Raw genomic sequence first — 13,772 nt, forward strand, 5'->3', positions numbered from 1 at the left:
TTTCACTTACATTAGGCGCCCCATATCTATCCCATATCTTTTTTTTTTTTAACCCCCATTTGCTATCTTTGGAGTCACGCAGGGGCCCTGAACCACAGGTTGGCAAACCCTGATCTATAATGGCTGTGAAGGCACTATTGCATATTTATGCCGATATCACTGGAACTGTAACACATACAAAAAGGCCAGGGGCATCAGCCAGCCGATACACCCCAGCAAAGGAAATATTATTGGCCAAAATAACTCTCATGTCACTGAATGAACTGTTGCATGTTAAGCTTTGCCCAAACAGTTGCTGAGTGTTCAGATTAGCGATGTCAGCAATCAAGTCAGTCACATGTAAGAATACAACAAAACAAAGCAATGATGGCATTTCCACGTGGCATTTTGACATTTTGAACAGGCGAGCAGAATTCCGAATTAACACTTATAAATGTGAAAAATCAGACATGAGGGGTCAACCAGAACATGTTAGAAAACATTAACCTTTGTCCTGACCAGGTAGAACTAATTCTCCTTTGTAATCACTGTCTGACAGCAAAATAAATCTGACCGTAAACCCGTGCTCCGAACACGTTGCTTATTTTGACCGAATGTTAGGTATTGGTACTTAATAAATGATGTAAATGATTAATAACACATCGATGATGCTATTTGTTCATTTCTGCCAGTGAGTAAATTGATGGACTACTCGTTTCAGCGGTGGTGCAGTGAAAACTGTGGGGCAACGTTTTCAATAAAATTCCATGGAGATATTAAAAATGTATGTTCATGACATTAAAAAAAAAACAGCCCCAGTACATTAAACTAACTTCTCTCTGCTGATGCATTTCTCTGTGCTAAAGACAATTTAAGTACATATGTCAATCACATGTCAGTCATTCAAACAAATAATAAAATGCAGCATTTCAACATGTCAGTGTGGTACAAGCTGGTTACATAAAACATGAGTGCATACGATGCAAGTGAACAATTGAGCAGATCGATGTTTTTGTGTGGCGCATAACTTACACATTCAACCTCCCAGTGCTGCAGAACTAATGCATATTTTCTTGTTCTACTTCTCAGTCCTAGATTCAGGCCCTGACCCTCACGCAGCGTTCACAAAGCAGCTGAGTCAGCCCGGGAAACACAGACAACGTTCGCATCACTGAGATGTTTGGATCGCTTCTGACACTACACTGTTTTTGCTTCCTGGAATTAAATACGGTTTCTAAGCAGCTCTGGGCAAACACATCAGAAGCGTTTTGACTCTACGGTGCAGTTCAGCAGTTTGTGTGGCACAGCTCACGTACAGAAGATGGAGAGCTCTGGGTACAGTGAACAGAAAGCAAACTCCCTGAGAGTGGATTCAAACCCAGAGTCAAGACCTACTGAAAGCGGCGTGTATCAATTTTTCTGTGCCCTTTAGGAAAAGTTGGTATCTATTAACTCCTAGATGTAGAAAATGTTTCGGATCCCTGGGACAAAAGCCAAGCTCATGGCGTTGCACTGCTAAATGTCCAGCATGCACATACATCAACCGTGCTTTTCCTTCATGCCTTAAGTCCTGGTTTTAGTGAAGAGTCAGTGATGAAATGTGCTGTAACACTCAGGATATCATCCACTGGTTACGACTTATTATCTTAACTGTGAGTGTTTACTTCTAGAGGAGATGTTTCCCAACAGCTTTTTTATCATTTTATCATGTTTTTCTCACTGTGGCAGCTCCTATGTGCAGACATATTGTGCTCATCCTTGTCTTTGTGTGTCTTTTCCTCAAGTCTCTTCATTAAAACGTGTTCATAATACAATAAAACAAAAACAAAAAAAAAAAAAAACAGGTCGCTCCATTCAGTGGTGGGATGAACACACACAGACACACACACACCCATATGTACTTGACAGCAGCGTGCACGACAGGTACCCACAGCTCTGGGTTATTTCCACATATCAGAGGCTCAAAAGCATCCAGTTAGGGGGATTTTTGTGGCTGAACACCTGCCACAGCTCCAGCGGACATGCGCCCATTTTCAAAACTCGGGAATGACAGCAGGGAGGAGAGGATAGAGGGATAAGTGAAGGACAGCAAGCTGGTTGCTGCCAGGTGATGACCTTTAAAGCTCTTGTAAATCTCCTGCTTCCTGGCAGCGATCCACGTGTGTGCTTTCTCCCAGTATGTGCCAGCGTGAATGAGCTGACGGAGGGCGCATGTGTACATTAAAAAGCCACCACGTCACCACTCGAACTCTCAAGCAGACGGACGTCCTCTCATCGCCGCAAAAAATGTGACAAAAAACACTCTCTGCATCGAAACCCGATGACCTAATAATGAACATCCAAATCGAATCCACCACATATTCAGTGCACAGCAACCTGATGATAACCTCTGAACTCATTTCTTCAAACACAAACTGTTGAGCTCTTCAGCAAACCATCACCCAGACTAGATAAAAATTCAAAGCGAAATCTTAAAATACTTCTGTTTGCCGCCAGGTGCCATTTGCTAATTGTATGTTCAGTCATTTCTCCTGCGAAGTGATCTGACAGAGAGCCTAAGTCCTTTTCGTTCTGCAGACTCCACCACACACTCACAGCCTCATCACCCAAACCAACAGGCAACCCCTAAAACACAAATAACACAAAATCTAACAAAGGGACAGGTCTGTCCTGCCACATTCAGCGATTTGTTTTGGCACAATTGCCACAGCAGCATTGTTTTTTTTTTTTTTTTTTTGATGATGCAGATACTGGCATACAGTATGTGGGCACAGCAGAGACCACCTGCCAGGCAGGGAGGGTGTGTGAGCCATCATCCAGCCAGGCAGGCAGAGAGGGGGGGGGGCAAAGGGACGTGAGGAAGACAGGGACAGACAGAAGGAGGAGGATTCAACAGAAAACAATGGAGGCTTGCTAAAAACTTGGCATTTCCAATAGTTTGCTCTTAGGGTGAGGAAACACGATCTGATCAAACCTTTCAGAAAACCTTGAGATCAGGCAGAGTCAAGCTAATCCAAATCAGCCAGTAACAGTGAAGCATCATCCTTCCATCACAAGGTCTGTCCTATCATATTATTTTTTTAAAAGTGTGTGCTTGTCAAACACTTGAACCTCTATGGGAATTTTCAATGTCCAATGAAAACTGAGTTTCCAGCAAAGGATGATCAACAATGTCCAGGCTTGATGCATCAGTGACACCTCATTTTTCTATCATGGCTTGTTCCAAGTTCAGTTTCCATCTTTCACTTGTGAACTGCAGCACAAATGACTGAAGAAGCTTTTGCAAAAGTTCAATGAGGAACATTTTATCTCCCCACACTTGTTATCCATCTGCGAGCTCCCTCCTATCCGCTTCACAGTCTTCCAGCAGTCAGCGTTCATGATTTCTGCTATCCGACACTGTCAAACATTTCAAACCTTCCATCCACAAGAGTGTGTCATCACATCAGGCAAATCAACAGGCTCCAGTTCACACGTTCTCACCAGTGAGGGTGTAAACAAAACTGTACCTGTCTATTAACTGCGTTTGTTCTCCTGAAAGACAGTTGCTGTTAAATGTGTGGCAGAGGAGTAAAAAAAGCTGAAAATGTACACTGCTGAACCTTCCTGTCATGTGTCACGGGAAAAGAGTTGGCCGGCGAGAAAGTTCACTGAGTGAAATAGCTGACGGCTGTGAAATCTAGCTGAGATTTAAAGGATTCAAACACTTTACGAGACAGCGGTTGCTCCGGATGTCACATTTGCTTCTGCGCTTGAATATCCTGACAAAGCGTTCCTTTCGCATTGGCGCTCCTGTGAGAGACAAATATTCCCGACGTGATGACGCGTGTGTTGTCCAGGCATGGCTCTACTGGTTTATGTACTTGCCTAATTGCCGGTGTTAATTTCGCGATGTTCAGCTCAGAGTTTTGCGATGACTCGGGCCGGCGTGTTCATCCCTGAGGAGATGTGGGCGTCGTCTTTCAAGCTGTGTGTGCGTGATCTGGATGAGGTCCGGGGCCGGTTTCAGATCCACCTTCCGGAGCCTTGCGTGCGCTGCTTCTTCCTCCTCTTGCACACATAGTAGACTGGGAAAACTACCAAACCTGCAGACAGAGGTGGTGGTTGTAGAGATGAAGGCAGAAAGATGGATGGAGCAAACGATCATTGTTGCTAATAATACTAATAATACATTTAATAAACTATTACGAGCTCTGATGAGTTTTCTATATGGATTTAATTTGATTATTCCATCTTACAGCACACTGCAAACAGATTTGAGTAGAAAAGATTTTCTGAGCAGACAGAAAGAGAATTGGAAGACAGACAGCAGCACAACACAGGTTCTAATAATGCCAAAAATAAATATGAATCTGCCATCACGGCATGTTAGCCTGCAGCGAATCATCTGTCAGACGTACAGACACGGGAAAGAGATTAACACTAATTACAGTTCGTCTGAGGCCTCAATAGTTCACAATACTGTCTGACAGAGTGCACACAGAGAGCAGCTGGATGATATTGCTGCTAAATGTAGCTTCGGGAAGTGAAAGCCAGTGACAGTGACAGAGCGATAATCTGGATGCAAAACAGTTTACTTGTACTTTATATGAGGACATGTGCGCATTGTGTTCATGCATGAAACTGAGTGTGTCATGCATGCCAATATGCAGGTGTGTTTGTGGCATGATATATACTGTTTGTTTGTTTTTTTGCATAGACAGTGTATCTGCTTGGCTGTGTGGAAAAAATATCTGTAATACAGTGGAACCATTTAGCCGTTATCTGTATACCGCTCCCTCTGGAGCTTCATCCTGATTAGTGTGCATGTGTGTTCATGCGTATAATTATGTTACCTATCACCAGTGCGAGAGCTCCAAGCACCACGACCAGCAAAATGACCACAGGAGCTATCAGCACCTTAGTGGCTGCAGAGAAAAAAAAAAAAACAGAGAAAGAGAGAGGAGCAGAATTTTAATGGTTCATAATGAATAAATGTCAGAAATCAACGTGTTGGTTTGTTGCATTTTTGCTCAAATTTGAATGCTGCATCCCTGCAACGTATTTAAGATATTTGGCCACCGTTGCAACAATTTGACTGTGGAATGACAGCTGAAGGCTGAGCAGGGGAAAAAAAATCAACTTCTCCAGTAAAATGTCCCTTATTACATGCAAAATCTGTTCCGCTAACAACCCATGTTGTGAAGACAGTGAAAAGAGCTGTGATGGGTAAATGAGTCTTGTTAAGGGACAAATTAGTTCCAGTTTCAACAGGCACCCTGCTGGTAGAACTAGCTGTAGCTGTCACGGAGAGCAGAGTCAAACAAATTTACCAAAGAAGCTGAACTTCCTGGAGGCTTGCTCATGGATATGTTTGATAGCTGTGAGTGGATAATAAGAACTAATATATTATGATGTGTGATGCTTCCATTATAAAGCTCTCCTCAGTGGCCTTAAATATGGAAGTGCTCATTGCTGTTGGGGTAAATTCATGACAGATGAGAAGTGGCTGTTTGCTCTCAGTAGGAGTCTCAACAGGCCATTAGGCAATACAGCAACATTTTAAGGTATTTATTCAGCACATGAAGAGAAAAAAGCTACTCCACTGCGATTTCTATCACTGATGCTCTCACTAATCTTCAACTACAATCCACGGCTGAGAGCAACATGGTAATACTGATGTACTTTGGGTCATGGGCATTCTGAGCTACATAGGAAATTTGGCAAATAAGAGCCTAATAATGGTAACTGCCACACTGAATAGATCAGAATAGAGCAGAATAGAGAAATTGTTACGTTGCCATTGGAAAGGAAGCGGTAATTGTTGTAATTTTCAAGGAGGAGTTCATTGCGCAGTTTATCCCCGGCCCCTGTGAGCAAGTAGTAGAAGACATGAAAGGTCCTCTCATTTTTGGCCTGGCGAATGGCACGGGATTTCTCCAACAGATAAGTCTCGATATTGGCACCAACGATATAACCATTGACATCAAAGCTGATCCTGATGAATTTTCCGAATCTGGAAGAGTTGTCATTTTTGACAGTCTTGGCATTTCCAAAGGCTTCTAGGATGGGATTAGCCTGCAGCGACGATTAATCGATTAGTAGTCAACTATTACATTGATCACCACTATTTTGATAATCGATTAATTGGTTTGAGATTTATTAACAGTAAAAAAAGTCAAATTCTCTGACTTCAGCTTTTGAAATTTGGACATTTTCTTGTTTCTTCACTCCTCTATGACAGTAAACTGAATATCTTTGGGTTGTGGACAAAATAAGACATTGAGGATGTTATCCTGGGCTTTGGAAAACACTGATCTACACTTTTATTTGATGACAAACTTAAATATTGGACAAATAAAATTTTGGCCTGATCATGGTATAACAGGAAAGGTCAGATGATCAAGAAGGTCAATGGGATTCATCCTCTGGGGACCATGAATGTCAGATTCAAGACTCTCTCCACACACACACACACACACTTACCACACACAGAGCCTCTAATTAGCCGTCTCAGGTGAGGTTTATCAGGTAGATAGCGATACTTGCATCCAAACACACTGAGGTTGGATGTATGGTCCCCAAAAAACCTGACGACAGGAAGTTTAAGATGAAATCAGATCATCACACAGGACGGGATGAAGAAGGCAAAAAAAAGTTGAAAAAGAAAGTAAAAAGTTGTAACCTCAGGTGTCGGTAGCGCTCTCCACAGCGGTAACAGAAATTAGTGTTACACTGCGTGCATGTCATATGGTCACATCCCTCTGTACGCTGGATATGGATCTACAGACAGACAGAAGTTGAAACAGATGCTAAAGCAAGCTGGGAAGGACGAAAAGAAGAGAGCTGTCTTGTTTTCTACTATATACTATACATCATATTGTTAAAGAGCTACTTGTATTACAGCAAAAGTTAGAAGTTCCCTCACTCTAATCTCTGAACCCAATTTGAATTCATCTTTATGTTCTACTTCCAGATCGTACTATAATGAGTCATTTCAGCTCAGTTTGTTGTAAAATTGGGACAATCATAGCAACACTAAAATGCGACACAAGCAGAGTTTACTCTTATTCTCGTGCTGAAAACTAAAAGCATCTGGCTCAGTGTCGTCTATTGAAGCACACTGTTAAAACGCATGCAGGAGTACACTTAAGGGATCTTTGCTTTTTTGGCTGCTGCAGCAGCGGGCAGCCTTCTATAAACTGGGCATTAACTTCAGCTGCTCTCAGCCTCTTTTCCAGCTAAACACAGCGTGACACCAATTTGTTGGCTTCACAGTCAAACAGGATCCTCTCTTCTGCTTCCAGAGCAGAAATTCAGAGACACTGAGCATCACCGCGATGAGCACAGATGGGAAGTGTTTGCTGCTGTGAGCAAACAGTTCCCATAAATTGGTCATTAGCTTAATCTCTGTCTCGCTTTAGTCATCTTCTGACAGTCAAATTAGATATTGTGTAGACTAACTTAGCCCAGGATTGTTTTATGACTGTGAGAGTCAGTCTACCAGATTTGGTTTTGTGCAGCAGAGACATCATTATTTTTTCAATATGTTCACTGTCTCTGCATCTCTGCTCTGCTCGGTCTCATGCACTTAAAATGTGTGCCTCCATCGCGTTCTCTACAGCTCTCCATCCATCATCTGTCCTTGCTCTCATGCTTCTTAACCCTCATTGATTTATTCATCTACAATGGTTCCACCCTCCATCAGTCAACCCTCTTTCCATTTACACACACCCACCTCACATGCATTCCTCTGCCCATACTGTTCTACAGCAAAGCACAGTATCATAACAGTTTGAGTCCTCCACCATCCTCCGTTCTTACCTTGCACTGCGGACATTTCTGGGCATTTCTTTGCCCGTGCTCTATGACACTCGCCCAGGTTCGTAGCTGCTTGTCTCCTTTCCTGTAGTCGCGACATTTGAGCCCATTGTGCCATGGCGCGTGGCATTTAAAGCACCACACAAACTGGCAATTGTTACACTGGATCTTAAGTTGGGACAGAAGACAGAAGACACCTACCTTTAGACATATATGTATATCCCTGAAAATTGCAGATTGTTATGATACTTCCTCATGTTTTGTTGGTGCTCTGTGCAGTTGGAGGCACGCGGAAAAGTCATCTTACCTTGTACTTGTGCTCGGAGCGGTTGGGGTTGTGCTCCTTCAGAGAGGTGAACTGACTGCACTGGGGGCAGGGTTTGGTGCTCGAGTCAAGCTGACTCAGCTCCAAAAAGTAACGATACTTCGCCACGTCTTCGTTGGCTAAATGGGAAATCACCACTCCTTCGTCCAGGTAGCCACTGCACTCTGGGATCGGACAGCTGATGTAAGATTTGGCTATTCGCACCTGGGAGACATGACAGACAAGAGCGCTCGTTACTGCTGGAAAACCAGATGCAGTTGCATAGTGAGTTACAAAATCACCTGCTCCACAGTGTGCGTGTGTGTGTGTGCTCTGGATCTGAATATGGTGGGTTTCCTTGTTATTGTGGTGGACTATCAGTGCGAAATACACCGTACATATGGAGCATATTCACACCACTGATGGGAAATGGTTAATAATTTACAGAAGAATGGAGGGAGTAAATGTTGATGAATGGAAGGCCGAAGGAGGAAGCAGAGAGAGATATGTATCAAAGCACACACAGACACACATTAGCTAGTCCAGACCAAGTGCTTAGCAGTCAGTTATAATGAGTCGACCTTGTCCAAACACGACTCACTACTGTCAGGGCCTGACATTTTTTCATGTGCACGCAGGATAGAAGGGATGCTGTCACTTCACGGTGCATTATTTCATAATCTTACAACACTTTGTTAGATGAGAACACACATTTTCCATCATTAAGGGTTGAATAAAAAACAAGCAACACAAGTGTGTGTTCAGATCTCAACTAATCTGGTCCACGATAGATTAAGCGTCATAGCGAAGCTCCGCTGTGAAGTCAATCTCTTATTCTGTTTCCTTTTCACCATGTAGCTTTTTCTGACTTTATTTCCTCTCAGGGCATCTCTTTCTCTGATTACTTCTGCCTCTCTTCATCATTTCATAGTTTGTTTCTGTTTCCTCCTCTCTCTGCTCACACTTTCAGTCCATCAAAGATGGTGAGACCTGCTGTACTGACACATGATAAGGCATTTTGTCAGTGTGTGTGTCTGTGAGAGGGTGTGTGAAATGACAGCAGGCACAAAGCGCAGAACAATAGCATCAGCGTCTGAGGGTGTTACCCCCAAAATTCCCCTACAGCACATGCACACAAACACACAAAGACTAAAACCCTATTACATGATTATATAAATGTATCCTCTGCAGGCATGAGAGCTGATGTGTTGGTATTGTTGCCAAAACACTGTGATGACCAGACTGGTTGGACGGGTTAGGGCTGCCTCCATTCTATCTCTCACATACATGTGTCACCGCGGGTGGTGTGCTTAAAATGTGGGTTCAGGATTTTCCCTGTCATAAGACAAAATATAAGCCAACATAAAGCCACATACAGTGTCAGTATGCAGGGGCGATATAGCTAGCCTGGAATGGCTACGGTTTGTGCACAATGTGGTGCAGTATTTGTACTTTCACTACTTACCTACAAATCTAAATTACTTCATAAAAAAAAAATATCCTCATATTTCTTATAGGACAACAATAAACCACCAAATAGGACTACAAATTGATGTGATGCAGATTTTTTAGCACCAATAAGCTGCCCATCAACCCAAGTCAGTTGTAACCCCCAACACCACATGCTTCAATTAAGAGGGCTTGAAAACTACTTAGCAAGTGAGAAGATTAATTGACATAATTAGCGAACGTAATGGATATATGGTTGAAAAAGTTACTTAAAGTAATGGATAAATGGCTGAAATCTCTAACTAAAGTAATGGATTAATGGTTGAAATCTTTAGCTAAAGTAATAGATAAAAGACTGAAATAGTTAAGCCATAGTAATGGATAAGCAGTTAAATTTATTAGCTGCAGTTAGCAGTTGAAATGGCTCAAAGTGATAAACAAGCAGTTAAAATAATAAAAAAAAGTATGGATAAACAGTTAAAACTGTGATCTAAAAGTAATAAATTAACAATTTAAATAATTAGCTAAAAGTAATAGAGAAATGGTTGAAACTTAAAGCCTCTGCCATTCCAAGTGGCAGCAGAACAAATACAAACTGTAAACGTTGACAATTTGGGTGTCTGAAAAATCTATTGTAACAATATCCATTTTGATATAATTCATACAAAAATCCAGTTTATAAAACCAAATATGAAGCTTGATGGGTGGAGCCAATGAAGATGTACGTAATCATCTGACAGGGCTGCGGGAGATGGACAAAAATAGTAAGGATAAGATGGAGAGAAGCTCATTTTCCCAGTGAATCTAAACACACCTAATACATCTAAACACCTGACATTGTTAAGGCAGAATCAATTCTAAGACTGGCACTTCAAACTTAAGAAAAATCAACATCTACTATATTCCTATTTCTAATTCTTAAAATAAGACAAACAATATTGCCTAACGAGTAGGTTGCTGGATTAATAACTGGCACGACAACATGAGATCCAAACCAATGCAATCCAGTCTCCTGCTGCATCCTAACCCAGCCCCTGCGCAAGGCACTGATTCCCCTCCAAGGGTCCCGTCTATGACCACGTACTCTGATCTCTCTGACATAACGCTTCCTGTATCTACTAAGGGTTAACACCAAGCATGTGTGCAGGAAGTTTGCAGTACATTAACGGAAAAAAAAATCCTCCTACACAGGATAGTTTACAGTACATCAACCTTATCTCATTCTCAGCGTGCTTATCAGAGAGTCTGCTTGTCTCTGTGTCTGTATGATTATTCATGCCTTGTTATCAAAGCAAGATAATTGCAGATAAAAACTACTCTGAATGACTGATAAAAACTGTTTCATCTAAGCAGAGTGAAGCAGATTATGGTTACAGTAGCAAGGAGCTAAAATTGTAACATCTCTGGCACCAGTTCATGAACAAAGCACTTTAAAAACATTAGATCCTGGAACACTTGGGCTCTGTTAGAGAGCAATGGCTGGCAATCTGCCTTTCATTGCTGAGTCCCTATTTCCATGGCAGCTACACTGAATTAATGGAGTAAATGTTTCATCCATCTATTATTCATTTCCTTGATTTATGAGTGCAAATTGCCACTAGAATAGACGAACAGGAGCACCAACTTTCAAAAATCATGCAGGCAGAAAGCTGTTGCAGAATAAGCCAGCATGCGTTGTAGCCACGAGATATGCTGAGTCCCTACTGTGACCTAGTTTGGCTGGCTTACTTTAAAAATATTTTGGTGTTGCGCTGCTCTCTCCATATAAAAAACACACTGTCGGGATGCTTGGCATATTTTCTGGCACGGACACAAGGTACTTTGGGACGTGAACAAATCAATACAGAAAAAGACTTTGTCCGATTGCAACTGGACTATTAATGTAAAACAGAATACAAGCAGTGCACCAGAGGGGGCTCACCTTAAATAGGTGAGCCTGAGAGAAGGAGATTCTGCTGAACGAATCCAGCAGCGCACAGTCAGTTATTGTAAAAATCCTCCCTGACAGGATCCCAATTTTTGTGCAGAACTTGTCAGCGACCCAGATTCACAGGAAAACAGCTGTTATCACAAGATGAGGAAACCTGGAAATGTTGGCCTGAGACATTTTAGGATTAATTCCATGAAACACTGTCCTTATGAGAGCCAATTTAGAGCCTTAATCAAAACACGTGCAGCCAGATTGCTCAGTGCCAGCTCCTGGTGAGGGCCTGGGGCATTTTTTAATGGTTCCCAGAGTTCCTAGCCATGCCGCTGCCTTGGGGCAGATAAGATGGCAAACACAACACATGACAGGGTGACAGAAATGTGTGTGGCTGTGCTGTTGGGCTTTTCAAGGACACTTCGACCATCTGCTTTATCACCCCATCGCCTGGTTCTGGGACAGGCTCAGCCTCAGCACGGTGACACCCTGCTGCACTACACAACCCCCCCACCCCCACCACCTTTGCTCACCCTCCCTCCCACCAACCTGGGAGCTGACGTAGAGTTTCAGACACTCGTCGCACACGGCCTTCCTGCAGCAGGGCAGGGGTGCGATGGATTTCCCTTCCAGGCACACCCGGCAACTCTGCATCGTTGTCTCTGCACCGGCCTGCACAATGGACAGCCGGTGGACCATATACCCGAAAGGATCCACCAGGTCGTCCAATGTGTACGGCGCCGGTTCGGGACTCGAACCAGCTTCCTGTCCGGTCTCCAAGTCCATTTCTGGTGCGTCAGACGTGACCGTTTCATCGTCTGAGATTTCAGCGTCTTTCCGATGGCTGTCGTTAGCGATGCAGTAAACCGTGCAGTAGACGTGTTCTTTAGTGTTAAAAGACTCGTTTGAAGTGACCGCGTTGCTGTCACCGTCACCCCTCTGATGGCGTTGTCCGGTAACGGTTCCTAATTCAACTCCTTGGACACCCGAAGTCGTCAACTCGCTCAAGGTTGGCTCGTTTTCGGTCCCCGCCTCGCGCGTTTCGCGGTCGGACTTCTCGCGGGCGCCACATTCCCTCCCGGAACCGCTTGTAGCGTCGTTATTAACGTCTCCGTCGTGGTCCTCCTGCTCGGCGCCGCGCTGCATCCGACTGTTCGCGTTCAGACGGAGAGAGGGAGACTTCGAAACCCCGAAATTCCTCCTCAAAATCTCCACCGCGCTCGCCCTCCTCCTCTCTCCTCCTCCGCCGTTGCAGTTGTTGTTGTTGTTGCTCTTCTCATCCCGCTCCTCCTCGCTGCTCCTCTCCTCCGACTCCCTCTCACCTCCGTCCAGGGATGAGTTTGATCCAGTGAGACGGCGGCTCAAATCTCGGACCGGCCGCTCAACTTTGCTGTCCGCGAGGGAAGTTTCTGTCGGCAGGTTGCGGGACACTTTCACCCTCCCCTCATCGAAACTGCTGATTAAACTCGGCATTTTACAGGCGTCGGCTGTCGGTCCGTCATCTTCCATCCCCGATACGGCTTTCCCCATTTAGCGAGCGGCTGTCTCCCGCACGGACCTCCGTCTGTCCACCTCTTACCCAACTCCTACTACCAAAACAAAACAAACAGGCAGCTCGGCGCTTCCGGGTGTCGTCGTCAGTGTGTCGGAGAGCAGCGATAGGCCGATGGGAAGCCTAGTGGTGGAGTCCGGCCCTGGCAGACTGGCACAAGCATCGGCAAATATCACAGCGGATCCAGTATCACTGGAGCTGATAAGACTTCCAGCAGTACGTGAGTGGCCAAGGCTGGATTGTCAAAGGGGGCAGTTTGATCCGGGTTTTATGGTTTTTTGATTTTTTTTTTTTTAGGGTGTGAGGGTTACTAGGGTAAGATTTGGATCAGATTTAATTTTGTATGTATGGACTAGGTTTAGCAGCACTTATTTACTCAAATTGCCAGACCTAATGTGAATGATCTGCATTGTACAAATGCAGGTCAGTGGCCAAAATAAGAGACTCAGAGTCTTTAGCGTAGCTGCTGCTGGAGCATCACTTATTTGAGAAGTGGTGAGTATTTCCTCATTGAAATCTTTTCTCTCTTCTCAGACTGGCTTTACCCATGACAGACAGGTAGTTCATCCAATCACCTGCCTGTTTTTGTTTTTGTTTTGTTTTTTTTAGTTTTTGCCCTTTTCCAAACACTTTCCAAGAATGACTTCTCAGATGGTTCTGTTTAAAAAAACATCTGGCACGTCAGATTATAAATTCTGGGAACAACGATAAAAAAGAACGGCTCTCACCAAGTACGTCTCTTCTCCCGTTGCTTGTACCAAAGAACC

General features: G+C 43.7%; 1 protein-coding gene across 1 annotated transcript; it reads right to left on the minus strand.

The window, feature by feature from the left end:
• Positions 1 to 13,059, minus strand: rnf217 (ring finger protein 217). Its single transcript, XM_041959248.1, has 7 exons — positions 12,003 to 13,059; positions 8,087 to 8,308; positions 7,783 to 7,947; positions 6,644 to 6,741; positions 6,445 to 6,548; positions 4,815 to 4,886; positions 1 to 4,064 (listed from the first exon to the last, which is right to left on the minus strand). The coding sequence occupies exons 1-7, from the start codon at positions 12,981 to 12,983 to the stop codon at positions 3,985 to 3,987; spliced, it is 1,722 nt and encodes a 573-aa protein (XP_041815182.1). The 5' UTR covers positions 12,984 to 13,059; the 3' UTR covers positions 1 to 3,984.
• Between the last annotated feature and the right edge of the window lie 713 nt (positions 13,060 to 13,772).

The sequence above is a fragment of the Chelmon rostratus genome, chromosome 18, assembly GCF_017976325.1.
Source record: "Chelmon rostratus isolate fCheRos1 chromosome 18, fCheRos1.pri, whole genome shotgun sequence".
NCBI classification, from domain to species: domain Eukaryota; kingdom Metazoa; phylum Chordata; class Actinopteri; order Chaetodontiformes; family Chaetodontidae; genus Chelmon; species Chelmon rostratus.